Raw genomic sequence first — 17,720 nt, forward strand, 5'->3', positions numbered from 1 at the left:
TGTCCTATTATTTCAACTAAAATTAACATTTATCAAATAAATATAAGATGTAGAAATGTTAAAAGTTTTATTGTTTATTTGGCGATGATATCATTCATGATCATTTTAATTTACTGAAGAGTTGGACAGCAAGACAAATATTTCTTGAAAAAATTGCTATCTACATGTATTCTAACCAAAAATTAAACCGTAAAAATTAACATTTGTGTTTAATCCATCAGGTAATGAAAACAAACTTCACCAAAATTATGACCAAATAAACAATTGAACTTCATATACATGTATTTTATATCTTATTGTGTCTTTGTAAAAATCGATCGTAAAGTTACTGGGTAATAATTTTTGGAAATGATAGGACATTTTTTTTTAATCGGAACTCATAATTTTTGTTCCTATGCCAGGAAATACAGCAACTGAACGTCATATGTCAAACGTTGACGTCATTCGAATTGTGACGTCATGCCAGGTATGCGATACGGGTTTTGCCATGCGATACGGGGTATGCGATACGGGTTTAGCCATGCGATACGGGGTATGCGATACAGGGTAGGTGATACAGACTGGAAAAAAGAACCTTTATTAGATATACAAAATTGCTGTATTTTGTACTAAACATATGATAAAATTGAATATCGGCATGATATACACAATTCATTTTGATTGAATAAAACTTTTAATTAAACAAATACACATATGCGACATAAACAGTATAAAAAAACAATCAAGACATAATTGTATGTATTTTGCATTTTGAGGAAGCTTTTTGCACTGGGGTTTGGTTCTTGCGTGTTTTTGACGCTTTATTGTTCGTTTGATTAGTTTCCGCGCCATTTAGAAGTAACAGTATTTTAACGTTGTTCAATTCTAATAAATCTAATCGAAACATTCTGATTAAGGTAACAAGAGCCAAAAAGAGAAAGAATCGAAAAGAAACAGGATCGTATGTATTAACAAGAAAATCTATCTTCGTCTGCTTTGCATGCCATGCATGACACACGCTGTCAACCCACACTTATTCACATCATTACAATATCAAAATAAAGACACGATTTGTAACATTACAGATCTACACAAAGCTATCAAAAATAGTAACATGTAACATGATTAACGACAAATAAATCTAAAAAAATGTACAATTACATTCAACAAATCGTTTACAGTCAACAAATAAATTGAGACTTTAAGAGTTGAAAGTAGTAAGTATTGCAGAGGTCTCATATTGTTCATGCTATAACTGCCTTTAGTGAACTTTTAAAAAGATCCAGATAATTTGAATTTAAATCAGGTGAATAACCAAGTTGTGATAACTTGTATTTGCAGGCGTTTAGCACCAATTCTATATTTTGCATAAACTATTTATGTCGTTTGATGTATAAATATTCAAGGATGATCGACTTGATATATTGTCGTTAAATTAGGATTTTAAGTTTAACACGAAGTCAGAACACACCTTTAAAAAACCCACTAAATCATATACAGCTCCTTGGCTTTCTTTTTTTACATTTTGCAATTTCAAGCATTCAAGCAGCTATACAGGCGTAAGGCAAAATATAGTAATAGTAACTACTTAAACTTACAAAAGATGACGTCAACTTAAAATATCTGTTCTTCTAATTTTTTCATTCAAATAAAACTTTCAACAATGGTTCTACAGTGATTAACCCTCATTTTATACCAAATCACTCCTCCTATCTTATTGATTTATCAAGTAACATATGTGAGTAGGATTCTTTTTGGTGAAAACTGTGCGCTCTTAGTTTTCGATGCACGATTTATTTATCACATGTATAAGTTGATCATATTGAAAGTGGCTTTGAACTAACTATCAGAAATGTTCAGTACCCTCAGATCAGGGCATAGTGTCTTTTGGTTGTTGGGATATACAAGTACCCGACCACGTCCACTTTCTGTTTTAGTTGGATGTATGTTATTTGCATCCATCTTTTGAATTTGTGTACTGATTTTTTTTAGTTCTTTCTTAAGGACAACTGTTACACCATTGTCCCAGGTTAGGAGTGTTTGGATCCCACTGACATGTTTAACCCCGCTACATGCTGTATGCGTGTGCTTGTCCCAAGTCATGATCAGTACCCTGTTATGTAATGGTTGTCGTTTATTAATGTGTTAAATATTTTTTTGTCCTCTGTTTTGTACATTAATTAGGCCGTTAGTTTTATAATTTGAATTGTTTTACATTTGTCATTTCAGGGCCTTTTATAGTTGACTATGCAGTTTTCGATTTGCCCATTGTTGAAGGCCGTACAATGACAATTTTTGTGTCATTTGGTCTCTCATTGAAAGTAGTCTCATTATCAATCATACCACATCCCCGAACCCAATTATGTACATTGTATATACCGAAAAACACACACGTTATACATCACCATCAGCGGTATTTGAATTTAACATTAATAACATAAACAAATGACTGGAAGATACATAAGTTCATAGGCGCGTACCATGTAAGGAATATGACAGTTGTTATCAATTCATTTGATGTCTTTGAGCTTTTGATTTAGGGACTTTCCATTTTGAATTTTCCTCGGAGTTCAGTATTTTCAGTATTTTTGTGATTTTACTTTTAGAACGAAATTCAAAAAAGTGTATTCTTTTTATAAATTGAAGGAACAGTATAATAAATACATTGTATAATGCTTGGTTTATCTAAAACGCATTTTTATCCAAAACTAGTTAAAGTTATGCATTCGGTAGAAAATCCAGCATTATTATCAAAAGAAAAGACATTACAAGGATAACACTACCGACGCATCCTATATAAAATGAAGACATTCGTGAATCAGGAGCACTTTGGTGGCGTCTGCGGTACGATGATAATGATTTTACATCAACTTTGTAAGGCATATTCATAATTGCACCAGCGGTTCCATTAACATAACTTGAGCTGTGAGTTGTACATTTATTGATGCATGTCAACTGGGTTGCTGACACAGTAAGTGCTTGCAATGTGCTTGGCATGTCTTTTGTGTGCATTTCTTTGCCTGGATTTCCAGATGCGGTGGTGTAATGTAAAGTAGTTGATTCTGTAGCCGCAGTTGAAGGATTGGTCGTGAATGGAGATGTTTTCATCATTGTTGTTATATCAGCTAATGTTCGTTCTGTCTCTATAGAGAATTGGACTGTTGTCGTGGTTGACAAGTTTTCAATTGCTTAAACAGTCAATGGAAAAAATGATACAGTCCCTTGCATGAATGTGACCTGCCGAATTATATAATTTACCGGGTTTGTTATAACATAGCAACACGACGGATGCCATATGTTGATCAGGATCTGATTACCCTTCCGGAGCACCTGAGATCATCCCCAGGTTTTGTGTTGGGTTCGTGTTGCTTAGTCTTTAGTTTTCTTTTTTGTCTCATGTGAACTATTATTTGTCTGTTTTTCTTTTTCATTTTTAGTCATGACGTTGTCAGTTTATTTTCGATCTATGAGTTTGACTGTCCCTCTAGTATCTTTCGCCCCGCCATTAGAATTACAAAGTAATTCAACACTATCCTATATAAAACTGCAGAATACGTATACATTGTTTACGAATAAAAATGTTGCTGGCTAGATAATTGTTTTAAATGGCTAGCATGATGTATGCACGTTGAGTATCTATTATATTATGCATATGTTTCATTTGTATCATCCATGTCTTTATTTGTATTATGCATGTTTTCATTTATGTTATGTTTGTGTTTTATTTACGCATATATGTCAGCTTATTTATTTTCTCAAATGTGCAACACTTTTACTGTACCTGCTATCTCGCAAATGACATTTTCTGTTGCTGTACACTCTCTGTTAAAAAATGTATCATTCTCTATATATGCACAGATGTAATCTAGATTTCGATGGTTGGGCTCATTATCTATAAATTAGAACACAAAACATTTAATCAAATTATACAAGCGTGACAAAAAAAAAGATATTGAGGTATCCTGAATGTAAACAATGCTTTACATGCAATTACTCGAAATTCCGTCTGTCCAAGCTTCAAATCTAGGTATTCAAGTCCGTCGTTTAAAAAAATATTTTCATTCTCTTGTACATGACACGCACACAAATATCGCAGGCTCAAAGATGGCAACCAGGCGGTTAATAAAAAGTTATTTGACGTAAGATATTATAAGACTTATTATCGTAAGACTATACTGCAATCAGCTAGCTTGTGAGAAAATATGTATTCATGTCTTAAAAAGACAATAGATACCTAATACACTCTGTACCCAGAAAAATGATAAACCCGGTTCAAAATTTCGACTCTGAAGCCAAAATTAGTAATAAGACGTCCAATGATACAAGAAAAAATACAACAGCTCACTGAAGAATTGAGACGTACGGTTGTACTTTTCATCCAAGCAAGCAAAGGTTTTATGAGACAATACATGGCTTAATAATGCGAGATACACATTTATACCAAAACAGAGCCTCCTTTGTAAAAGACAATCTTAATTTACAATTGACATCACAAAAACATGACCAATATTTAACATTTAGGCTTTATCTAGAGTCTAAATGTGTTCTTTTAAAATCTTATAGGTAATCAAGGTGATAGCTTCATATACACATATAATTTAGAAAGTCAAAATTGCACATAAAATCCTAAGGATAAACATTTGTAACGAGCAATTTTGTAAAAATTTATTAGTTAAGCGGGATTGGTTTTAAAGGCCCCGAAACTATGCAATATCATATACCAAACTTTCAAGCAACATCTTGAGAAACAAAAGTTGCATTCAAGAAATAAAAATGGAAGAAGAAGTAAATTAAAAAAGTAAAAATCGGAACAAATACAAAAGGTATTTTTCTCAGAAAGACCTAATTAGTTTTATTATAATATAAATATGTAATAAAAATGAAATGAATAACAATAAAAAAAAGATACATTAATAATAAAAGCAATACTATAAATCCATTATCAATGAACTAGTATATATATTTGTTGAGGGGCAAGATGAAGGACTCCTCCGGGTGCGGGAGTTTCTCGCTACATTGAAAACCCATTAGTGGCCTTCGGCTGTTGTCTGCTCTATGGTCGGGTTGTTGTCTCTTTTACACATTTCCCATTTCCATTCTCAATTTAAATAAAAAATAATTGATATCATGAAAATTGATGATCATAATGCTTATAAAACGACAAGAAACATGTAATATTAATGTAAAACAATATAACATACTTACTACCAAAATAGAGATTCGATTGACTTTCCTCAGTACCGTCTTCCCATGTGTATATATGATCTGCATCAAAATCAGCTAATCCTACCCAACAGTTCCTTAAAAGGAAAGATATTTAATAATTTAAAAATGATGATAAGATAATATGATAATAATACATATATTTTAAAGACAAAATATATTGTTTATTATGTATTAAAAACACTGTTTTTTAATCGCTATTCCTTTGAGAACCAACTGTCGTCATCTTCTTGAAGATTTGTTCCTTAAGTAATATGCGTTTAGTTTCATGTAAAAGCTTCACATGAGGAATACAGCGGAGCTTGTACCAATGAGGCAAACATTACCAGAGGTACATTTAAAGTAAAAAATAAACTGGCAATGCCATGGCTAAAAATCAGAACAACAGACACACAATTGTACACAAAACACAACATAGAAAACTAAAGACTGATCAACAGGAACCCCACCAAAAACAGGGATGATGTGAAATGCACTGGAAATGTAAGCAGATTCTACTCTAAATGTGCATGTGGTACCCGTCTTGGTGTTCATCTTAGGAAAAACCCTGGAATAAGTGTAATTCGGTAAGTCTCATTCCAGAAAAGGGGACAGATTCGAAGTAATGAAATTAGGAACACATCGTTATCATCTGTGAAACGGATATTCCGTACAGTTTAACCAGTACCCATGCTGGCGTCAGAAAAACTAACGAAGAGATGATTGCAACTCCACCGTTTGAAATTAATGGTTTAAAAGCTTCCTTGTAAGCAGCAACCCTCTAACAAGGAATTCATGATAGAAAATAAAAGCCCTAGAATATCGTATCAACTTCTAGATATATACTCTTTATGCAAGCGAGGCTTGACTAGTACTGTTACTACATAGAAATATCAAGTTTAAAGTTGGCAAGCTGTAATCATCTCTTTTGTTGTAAATAGACATATGTGGTATGAGTGCAAATGAAACATGTGGGACAACATCCCTAATGCGCCTCGAAATGAGGAACTCAAAAGTCACGTGTAAAGAAAAAATCTCTGTGTAGTGATATTGGACATGTTTCTATTTTTAACAAATAACTGAACTTAATTATTTGTGGTGATTAGGAAAGTAGAGGAACATAGAATAAATGTGTAAAAACTATGGAGCTATTGAATGTGTTCAGAGTATTAAATTTTCAAAGAACTTATTGTGTTGAAAAGGGGATATTTTACCACATGGAGCCGCATCACAAAAGGATGTTCGGGGTTTGCTAATTTACGGGAAAAGTAATCTCACTTCGTACCCCGAAAATTTAACCACATATGTGAAAATGTCACAGCTTCGAAACGAGCTATCATACATATCCAAATTTACGATATGGACTGAGCTACAGGAAAAAACGTTACCATTACCGCCTATGTAAAAACAATTAAAGATAGTGAGCCATGTCTGTATCCAAGTCACAATTTGTAAATATGAACACATTATAGGTCATAGTACGGTCATCAACACCGATCATTGGTTCATACACTACAAAATTCTATAAAGGGCCCAGAAAATTACCAGACTGAGTGTAAAACCATATACAAACAAGAAAACCAATGATTTAATCTATTAAAAAAATGGTTAAACGAGAAACACTTTTATAAACGACAACCACTGAACATCAGGTTTCTGACTCATCACTAGTGCAAACACATGTTGCGGGTTTAAACGTTTTAAAATGTACAAACCATCACCTATACATTTGAATCTGTAACAAAAGTATATCGTCACATTATTGAAAGATACACCAAAAATATCAATTGAAATGGCTTAACCCAAAAAGACACCAAAAAGACATACAATCTATTATCAAAAAATGTTATGTTGTATTAAATTCATTTCTTCCACAAATCATTACTACTTACAAACCACAGTTTAGAGTTGTTGTAATTAATTTCGCTTCATTCTTTGACTGTGGCATCATTACCTTGGCATTCTCATTAGTACAAAGTATTCTTGCCTCACTATAGGTTACACCAGAACCACTCTCGTGTAGTTTTTTGTAGCAAAGAGATCCAATTTTTGTCCAATCGGATTCACAGGAACCTGTATTAAGTCATAAGCAAAGGTTGTCTCTAAAGGTATACGTGTTTGTTAATTTTCATCTTTTTCACGGAAATTTAATTAATAACGCTTATGCATTGCTAACGTTCTATTGAAATTTACAAAAATCGTATGTCAGGAAAATCAGGTATCAACAAAACACATACCTGGAACTTGTTTTAAACATTCAATATCATACATTTATCAGACAAAATGGTCTCGGACGCATGGAAGATATTAAACGTTACTTTCATTGTTTAAACTTATATTTTTTTACATTTTTTAATCTAAAAATATTTGACCAATCATATTCATTTTGATTGCTTCATCTAATACCCCCGATTTTATTTTAGACTAAAATTCATATTAAGAAACAAAAACCTGCAAGTGAAGGGAATCAATCAACTCAACTCAAAATTGCCTGAAATCATATTAACTATGCTTATGTCAATTTAGGCTAAATTTAGAAAAAAAATACATGTATTTCCGGTTAAAAAATCAATTACCATGTGACATATGCCATATTTGGGTGGCCATATCTTATTTATCAACGATTTAAAACTTTTTTGTTTACACATGATTTTCATCTAGGCATAACTTATCAATAAGATAAAAACAGTAAAAAGATAAACGCATAACTTAGAGATAAAAACAAGAAAACATAAACGACAGTTTTTTAGGTATAGTGCTGAATACACCCTCAAACGATTCATCTATATATTGAATTCTTATGAAATATTATCTGGACCTGATAACAATTATATTACATGTATGTTTCGTTATGATATGTTATTTTGATTGGTCAACAGCAATTTGGCATCATTCTGAAATTAACTTTCATTTCAAACTGAAATGTACCATTCATGATGACACGAGCTTCCACAATAAAGTACATAGGTAAATGAAAGATAGACTTGATATCAATTGTGTTTTATGATTCCAATCAAAGGCATGTTATGTCAATTATTGAATTCTTCTTTTAGTAAATTCAAATGGTTGTTAAAGCGTTGACCAGGCAAACATTGATTGGAAAGAAGCACAACTGTGTAAAATGTACTATTGTCAACTCTTTTACATCCAATGAATATAAAGAAAAGGCGCATTTAATTTTTAAATGATAGTAAGGTTTGACAACCAGAAGCGATATTTTATTTCTGTCTGAACAGGCTTTATGCCCTTTTCATTCGTGACGTATTATTTAGGTAGCAAACATTGAGAATTTCTTTTCATACTAAAGTCTTGATAATTGCGCTTTAGTGAAACAATTTTATTGCATTAGAGTACAACTGAACAGAATGAAAGTTTGGTCATGATGTAGTCTTGTTTTAATGGCAACCTAGATTTGGTTTCCAAGCAAAGGAAATACACGTACTTCGACAGTAATCAAGGAATACATGTGGCTTACACAACATTAGTCTACTACATGTACTTTTACAAAATTATGCCAATGTCAAGCATCTACCTGTGCTGTTATATAAATACATACACAACAGTTACTACACGTGAACGTGGCAAACATGAATAAAACGAGGACAAGGTACTGATTCATGTGTTAATGTAGTACAGTATTTAATGTTTATTGGTTTCTATATTTTTGTTTTGAAAACTTATATTTGTCTTTTTACATTTTCCAAAATTAAATCTCTTATAATAAATATTAATAATCGGTACGCATTTAATTAATGTTACGAATACCAATGGATGTTTGCGTCGACACGATACCTTAAACGGCGAATGCCACATGCATGGAACTACTTATTAGTTAGTAACATGTAATAAATAAGAAATGTCTACTTCAAAACTTTGAAGCTATATCTAGTCAGAAAATGAATAGAACAAATAAGTCATATCCGTAACAAAAACATGAAAAGGGGATCATACTTTGCCAATAACTACTTTGAACAGGGGTGTGATTAGCATGGAGAATTGATTGTATTGTACATGCAAGGTTTCTTCAAGCTTTCACAATGATTTCTCTTAAAAAACGATTGAACGTTTGGGCAGAACTGATTGAAACAGTGGTCAGATGCACAACATGCATTATGTGATTAGATAAACAATAAAATGTTGTTACAACATTGGCAACCATTGAATTTTTGGAATTGGGTTTTGCTTGGATGATATAAAAAAAAAACAGCTTAGTAGAAATGTCGACCCTAAAGCAGACTAAAAACTGATATTCTTTAAGCGCGTAAAATTGATAAAACAGTAAGGAGATGATGGATTGTTGAGATTGAATCTACTATTCACCAGGCCCTGAGTTCGAATGACATAGATATATTAACGTGCATGTTTTCAAAAGCTTAGACTAATCTGCGTTAAAAGAATCATTATTTTTTGTAAATTGTACGAGATACATATATGATCATATATAAAATAATGTTTGGAAAACTAAGTAATGATTTAGGAATAATGATATTTCTCAAAAAAAAAAAATTGAATAGTTTGCATTCGAATAAATATCAAAAGATAAGTTCCTCATAATCCACATTTTAGATAAACAATATCTTATAATGAACATATACCTGATGTGTCGGTTTTAGTCTGGCAAATAAGTCCATCTCTACTAAAGCAGAATCGATCATACATGTCGCCAAGGTTTAAATTATCAGCCCAAGCACCAACAACACCAATACACAATTGAGGCAACACGGGATCACCTTAATAAACAAATCTTCATTATATTAAGTAAGTAACAGGCATAAACAACAAGATTACGTTGGAGAACGATGTATGTATAAAATCATAGTCTCTTTAGTTGTTTCTGTTAAATTTATCACAATATATAGAAAGGCAAAAATAGTATACAGGTTTTTAAAATTGGTAAATCGATTTAGAAAAAAAACCAAATCCGGGTCACACACAAAAACCGAGGAAAACACTTTAACTATTAGAGAAAAAAAAGAACACTGAAGTGCAACAAAAATAAACACAAACAAACATAGAAACGAACTATTTGATAACAACTATATATAGCCTGACACATTGTGTAAATAATTAATTAAACTACGACTATGAATTTTTGTATTTCTGTGTCATAGAATTGCACGTTGACTTCAAATGCAATCTTATTTGTTTTGTTTATATTCATTATTGATAAACAAATACATGATACTGTAAAAAACTGAGTTGGAACGAAAATTAGCAGATTTGGTATGCCATTGCTAAAAAAAATGCAAATAACATAATGTACCTCTCATATTGAGATTAAGATTATTTTTGGAATATTTAAGAAAAAGTAAAATCAAATCACAAAAAAAAACTGATCTTCGAGGACAATTCAAATTAGCAAGTCCCCAATCACCGTTTTGAAAAACAGAACCGATAAACTGTCACAGGATGTGTATACGTTCTGGTAGTGTATACACTATATGTGTTTATTAAAATGATCAAGTGAGCAAAACATTAGTTCTGTTACGAATTGCAATGCAGAATTAAAAATTATATAAGGGGTAAGAGAACTTATCAAAAATCATTTCTACAAACTACAATAATAAACAACATCCACAACTTCCGAGACAACATCAAGGACGACAATAACGACCAAAATAATGCAATACCAGAATGGTGACCATTGACTTGAATAGGGACATACAGGCAAATGTTGGAGTTTAAAATAAAATAAAATTGATGAATTGTTATTTTCTGAACTTAATATTGTACATTCCTGACACTGAAGAAGTACATTACAAAATTACGATTCATTCTCATCTGCAGGGAACACATATCTGGAAATGATAGATCGAGACTATATATGCACCTCCTTTTGACATATATCAAAGTTATCAGAGAAGTCATGCTATTTTTAGTTTATTCTGCCTATCGAGTATACCTTAATATGTTCAAAAGAACCGACTCTTTAATCATTTACACACGACATGAGATATTAAAAAGTGATATTATCAAACGAAACTTGTATACCACTACCTCACTTTCCCTTTTAACAGAAATGTCCTTTTAAAAACAAATTGATCAGATAATTGTTGCCACTTTGAAGGGAGGAATGTTGAATATTTTATACTTACTGTCCCAATTGATCGGCCCTGTTGATCCATTATCCCAGATCCATTCATCGCCATTTTTGAATCGAAGTCCAACCCATGTTTTGTCATTCGGGCTACAAATATATTTCACATTTTACATTCATAAAAGATTCATGTGGTACTGGCATGCATACTAAGAGTAAGAAAAATTGTTTTTTATGTATGAAAATTTACAATAAATGGAAGGAACCTAAAAGTTAAGACACAAAAATGACAGATGTTAGTGAAAGATGAATATTTTGAACTACCATTTTTATTTAAAATACATGTTTGGTTTGCTGCAGTATTGTAATATGGAAGTTATATAAAAAAATAAAAAATACACAACATACATGTATGTTCATACTTTTGCCAAAATTTTATCGTGCATTGAAAAAACATTAGTTTATATTGTGCTTTATTTTAAAACTATATATGCTAATAAAACACGATATATTTGAGAAGTAAATGTTCCGATAAACGCTGAGGTCAAAAGACAAATTCCAAACGAAACAGAAGTGATAGATTCCAAACGGACATTCACACTCATAAGTCAAAAAAACTGCCGACTGGCTAAAACAAAAATAAGACCAGCAGAAAAACAAAATTACACAACACACCACATACAAACACAAAGACTGAGCAACAAGAGGCTCAACAAAAAATTGGGGTTATATCATGGAAGGGTAAGCAGTTCTTGCTCCGCATGTGGCACCCGTTATGTGCTCATATTATTACACACCCGTTCTTATTCGGTAGGTCGTATTCGGCGGAAAAGGGACGGGATTGTCGTTACGACATCTGGAACATATCTGCTTTCATCTGTGAAATAGATATTCCCAAACTGTCAAGAAACTAGCTTTGGCGTCCGTAACATTTACGAGGGAATAATTTCAACTTTAGATACTTTGGAGTAGACATACTATGTCACGGGAATCAATTTAATCGTTAGAAATTACGTATTTGCATGTGCTGCGGACAAAGTTATCGATGGCCAATTGGGATAAGCACTTCATTATATGTATTTACATATTACCTGCCATCAGCGTCCTCACCATTGAGAAGAGACGCTGAAACTTTTTTATTTGATATTCTGGGTAGAATGTACTTGTATTATGCCATCTTTTTAGGCGATATTAACTCTCGAATTAGCGATTCATTAGTCGACTTTAAAATTTATACTTTTGAATTAACCATTTACTATTTGACTTTGCCTTTTGAATTAGTCACTTTTAAGTCGACATTAACTCTCGATTTAGCCTTTTGTTTCAGTTATTACGTTTGAATTATTATACTGCAAGTAATTCTTATCTTTGTCGTTTCTGTTTTAGTGCAAGCCTTTTATAATTATTTCTGTGACTGCATCCTGCATTGATTTGTAAGATCCTTTACGATAGATAATTCTGAAAACTCACGAGGAAATGTAACACCCGGCCACTAAAAGCTTTATTATTGTAGAGCCTATATGTTGCATTTCTGTAAATATAGACAATGCAATTTCCCATAGGAACTCCTTTTACGGCTAAAACTGTACCACTTTTACTATAAAGTTTTATATAAAATCTTATCCTAGAAATGAAAGTTTATATGCACTACAATTTTTTTCAAAGGTCAAAATATAGGGCTGTGCGGCATATTTTCAAACGTTTATATGGCCTGAACTTCTAACAGTTTAAACTAACACTAATTTTTTTTTTAACTACCGTTACCTCAAATAAAAGGTTACCACAGATTTCAATATTAACAAATTGCACATGTATATTTATTGGTAACATTCACAAGTTATGTCTCTATGAGATGGAACACAGAGATCATAACTGGGAACCAGTATGTAAACAAATATTAGTTTTCTATGAATATTCTAAATCTCCCCAAAAGAGGCGTGGTTTGAGAAACAGCTGTATTTACAAGGTGCAACCTATAGCTAATGGTCGAGTGGTCTAGTGCGTCGAGAATAGTGAGTTATCTCAGTAGCACGAGTTAGAATCCCGGCTTCCGTAAATATACAGATCTAACATTGTTGGACTGTTATTTAGACAAATTATATAATATAAATAATGTGTTTTCAGCCTTGTATAACTATCATTGGTGATCCGTTGTATTTAATCTGTCATAGAGTTGTCACTTGTACGTGTTTTACGAATTTATTTCAATCGATGATTACATGTATCAATTTCTTCATCTGTTGAAACCGTTCAGATTTCTTTTTTTTGTTTTGAAAGGGAAGTAACTCCTTAATGCCAACACGAACAACTAGCTAGCTTTGAATATGTTTTGTGAGCTTATTTCAATCATTCATCACCAATTACGTGGTCTGTTGAAACATTGTAAATTTTCCCTCAACACCGTGTTGTTTTTATGAAGAGACGTGCATCTTGTTTTGGTTTTGAACGATGGTACTAACCCCATTTGGTACATGTTACTAACCATATGTTTTAGGACACCCTATATCAAGTATATACAGTTACCACGTGTAGTCCCTTAACCAATCATATCCCTAAACATCGATAAGACGTAAGATAAATATAATATATAAACAGTGATACCTGACTAAACCAAATCCTGTATAAACCAAACATATTCGTAAGCACCGTCATATCAAATTGTGTGCATTTTGAACCTGATAAAACCGAACATCGGCTGAAACCGAACAAAATCGTAAGTCCCGAAGAGGCTTAGTTTACACAGGTTTCACTGTACCAATTTGGTGTTATCTAGGATGTGGTGATATAACGCGTGACAGAACAGCAGATTTACATAAGTAGGAATCGGATTTCTCGAATTTGTATAGAAACATAAACGCTTATACTTACTATGATGATGCCTTTAATTTGAATGATATGTAACATAAGCAGTTACAAGGAGACATTTTGGTCAACCCTCTTGTTGAGCAATACAAAAATTATAATGAAATAATTTCGAAGTGAAAAAGGTTGGTTTTAATTTAAAGGAATGGAAATTGCCAGGCAGTGCACATTAGCATAATGAAATTATTAAGAGTAATAATGTTATGTCTGTGTTACACAAGTTATTCCAATTATGTTTCGAAATTGGGAAATAACCCTCAATGTGAGGAAAGGCTATTTGTTATCCGATTCCAAAAGGTAAACAATTACAAAAACAAATTCCTTTAAACTAACGTGGTATCCGTCTGCTTTGTGTAGTAGTCAAGTGTTATAGTTCGAGTTTAAATAGCAGATAACCTTGAATATGTTTATATAATTTGTTCGAAAAAAAGATAGATCATGTTTGTACCATGTGTTCACATTAAACATATTAATAGTATTAGTAAAAAACAATGTGATTAATTCGAAAGTAATGTTCGTTGATTTGCAGACAGCTTTAGATTTTATCGATCGCAATTTACTACATTATAAACCTTTATTTTGGAATGAAAATAACCTCATCATAGATACCTGGATTGAAATTTCTTTTTTGCGCCAGACGCGCGTTTCGTTTACAAAAGACTTATCAAAAATGTTAGAAAGGACTAAGTACGAAGTGAAGAGCATTGAAGACAAAAATAGATGGTTACAATTACAACGCTTTATCTTGCAGTTTATATGAAAACACTAAATCTTGTGTGCGTATCAACGAATTGAAAACGAACTGGTTCCTTTTTACAAATGGTGTCCCACAGGGAGAGGACCGTTCATTAACGCTTTTTCGTTCTTCATTAAAGTCATAAAAAAACGAGTGACCGGTGAAAAATAATGTTCTTCCAATTCTTGAACCAATGCATACAAACATCATAAACTTAGTCTTCTGTTCAAGAATGTTTCATTTTTTTTGCATACATTTCGTATAATCGTCATTTTTTTTCAATCGGTCAGTATTATTGTGAACATATGGCAGGTATTTTCGTGTTTTGAAGCCGAAGTTTAATGATTGTCACCTGTTTGTCAACAATCAACAAAAAAGCAACAAAAAAGCATGGAAATTGAGCACGTGTTTAACATGTAAATTCAGATAATAGTTTATTTTAAGGACATCTATGCGTATTGCGATCAACGGATTTTTACGAGATGGGTCACACTGAGGTCACTTTGCATACGGTAAATATGAAGTAAACTTCTAAAAAAACTATTAAATATGAATAAATTAAAGAATGTTCTTCAGAAAAAAGTATATGTACATAAGTTTTATAATTAAAACTATCCATTGAGTTATAAAAAATCATATGCATTATTTTTTTTAATTTGAGGTTTCTTATGACTTTAATGACTGTTTAAATTAAAGATTTGAACAGAGATATCCAAGTGTAAAGCGAACATATCAGTAAATTGTTATACGCCTATGATATAGATTTATAGACTGAAAAAGAACGTGATATATAAATTGCTCTTAACCGGTGCAACAAATTGAGATTGAACAAGAATAGTGAAAAATCTAGTGGTATGCATTTCTTGAAGGTGTGATTACCGCGGACTACCTCAACAATTTATATTGGTAATGAACAGATGCAAATCGTTGATCTATGCATGTACCCAGCCGCATTTTTGCGCCTTACCCAAGTCAGGAGCCTCTGGCCATTGTCAGCAGACGAGATATAGCTGAGCGACAGAGAGGACAATTTTAGTCATTTAAATTGAATACATACCTCATGGAATTGAAAAAAAAGCTCATTTGAAATTAATGTTCAACGATTTGACTCAAATTGATACATTTGATAAATAACATATCAAACCATTTATTCAAATCATAAAAAGGCTGAAATAAACAATTAACTAGGCATTGGCTCGATAATATGTTTCATTGTTTAGTATGTATTTAAGTCTAAACGCCATCTAATTAGCTATCGAGTTTACCTCCGATGACATATATGAACGATGTAAACATAAATAGAGATCTAAATATAAAGCGAGCTCGTGCAATTGGATTTTATAGGCATGTTTAATTTCATATATACCTGTATATCAATGAAGTCATGTGAATGGGTTCAGTCAATCAAAATACTTACCCTCACATTATTTTTAATGTTTTCATTCTGTTCCTTTTAATAACTGAACATGCATAATTCATGAGTTATATATTACTAAGTGAGGTGTTTAATTGAAGTTAACATGCATATACAGATTCAACGAGGTCGGTATATTCTTTTACAAGTAGATAATTCATCATCCATGTTTTGTTTAGCTTTTTTTGACAAAATGGAACTATACAAGCTGTTAAAAAGCAAATTATTATTTCACTATTTTACTTTTATTATCAATGAACAAATAAAATTATATTCTAAATTTGTGATATAATTAGCTAGTACCCGATTAAAGAAAAAACATCAAGGTAAAATGTTTTAATCTAGAGAAACACACACTGCAGACGTTTTTATCTATAACTCATTCAATAAATAAAACATGAAGACTTAGTACTATTCACAGATGCTTTAGTTCCGACCTCATACAAGAAAATGACATCAGGACAACGTATTTAAAAAAATAATTTCACAGGTAACACGTTAAATGGAAATATCACTGCCTTATACATAACTGCTATAAAATTACCTTGATCGTTGACCTTGACAAATAGACAAGATTTAATATACATACATTTGAGAATAATATGAATAATACATATTAATAGAGTATTCAAAATACATTGTCGATAAAATCCAACAATATTTCCAGTCTTTGACATTTCACGGAGTTCTCTTGAAAACATGTTTTAATACACGAAAACTGTTTATATGATTCAAAAAGCATGCGTTATTGAAGAGACACGTTACGATTAACTTTAATTCAATTTGACGCTACTGCAGGGGCAGCGGGTTTTATAACAAATTTAAAAAGTAAGACCTGACTGTTTCCATATTATTTAAAATAAAACGTCGAAAAAAAGTAATGAAAGCTAAAATTTACGTACGACATTAACGAAGAAGGCCCAAATTTAGTTTGTTATATATTTCTAATAATTTTTTGTTATGATACGTCATCTTTTGTATCAGGTCTGTCGGCTGAAACGGCAACGGTATTGATATAAATACCTACATACCAATTTCAATGGAAAATCATGTTTCTTAAATAATTCTAATAATACATGTAAATCTACAATAGATCCTTGAAATGTTATTTATGGTTCGACGCCTAACAGCTAGATAACATTCAATAGCTCAGCATTATATATTTAATATCCTGTTTTGCATTGAAAAAAGATCTTGACATTTCAAGTCCTCACACTTTTTAATTAAATGAAGCTAAGTTTGAATCATTGATTTTTCCAAATTAATATTTGAAATTGAATAGACATTTGAGACGCTATAATGCTGTAAAACCTGTCTTTTCTCAGAGTGCCAACTAAACGTCAATTTCATACCATTTTGGGCCATATGCAAATCACGCCTCCCTTTGATCAAAACTGTTCAACACCGTGAAAAATCTAATTAATGTGTTTGTGAAAAAATTGCTAACGAAATCTAAAGAAACAAAAGTTCCGTTTTGGATTCTCCTCGAT

The 17,720-nt window shown here is 31.9% G+C and overlaps 1 protein-coding gene across 1 annotated transcript in view; it reads right to left on the reverse strand.

Moving 5' to 3' along the window:
- Positions 1-7,452, reverse strand: part of LOC139483988 (macrophage mannose receptor 1-like) — a 55,282-nt gene extending 47,830 nt beyond the window's left edge. Inside the window, exons 1-5 of the mRNA XM_071267707.1 lie at positions 7,419-7,452; positions 7,074-7,254; positions 5,185-5,279; positions 3,761-3,871; positions 2,828-3,167 (exon numbers count right to left, since the gene is read on the reverse strand). Coding sequence (XP_071123808.1) covers positions 2,828-3,167; positions 3,761-3,871; positions 5,185-5,279; positions 7,074-7,254; positions 7,419-7,452 — 761 coding nt within the window. The remainder of the gene's footprint in view (positions 1-2,827; positions 3,168-3,760; positions 3,872-5,184; positions 5,280-7,073; positions 7,255-7,418) is intronic.
- Positions 7,453-17,720: the final 10,268 nt, after the last annotated feature.

Source organism: Mytilus edulis, chromosome 8 (assembly GCF_963676685.1).
Source record: "Mytilus edulis chromosome 8, xbMytEdul2.2, whole genome shotgun sequence".
Classification (NCBI taxonomy): domain Eukaryota; kingdom Metazoa; phylum Mollusca; class Bivalvia; order Mytilida; family Mytilidae; genus Mytilus; species Mytilus edulis.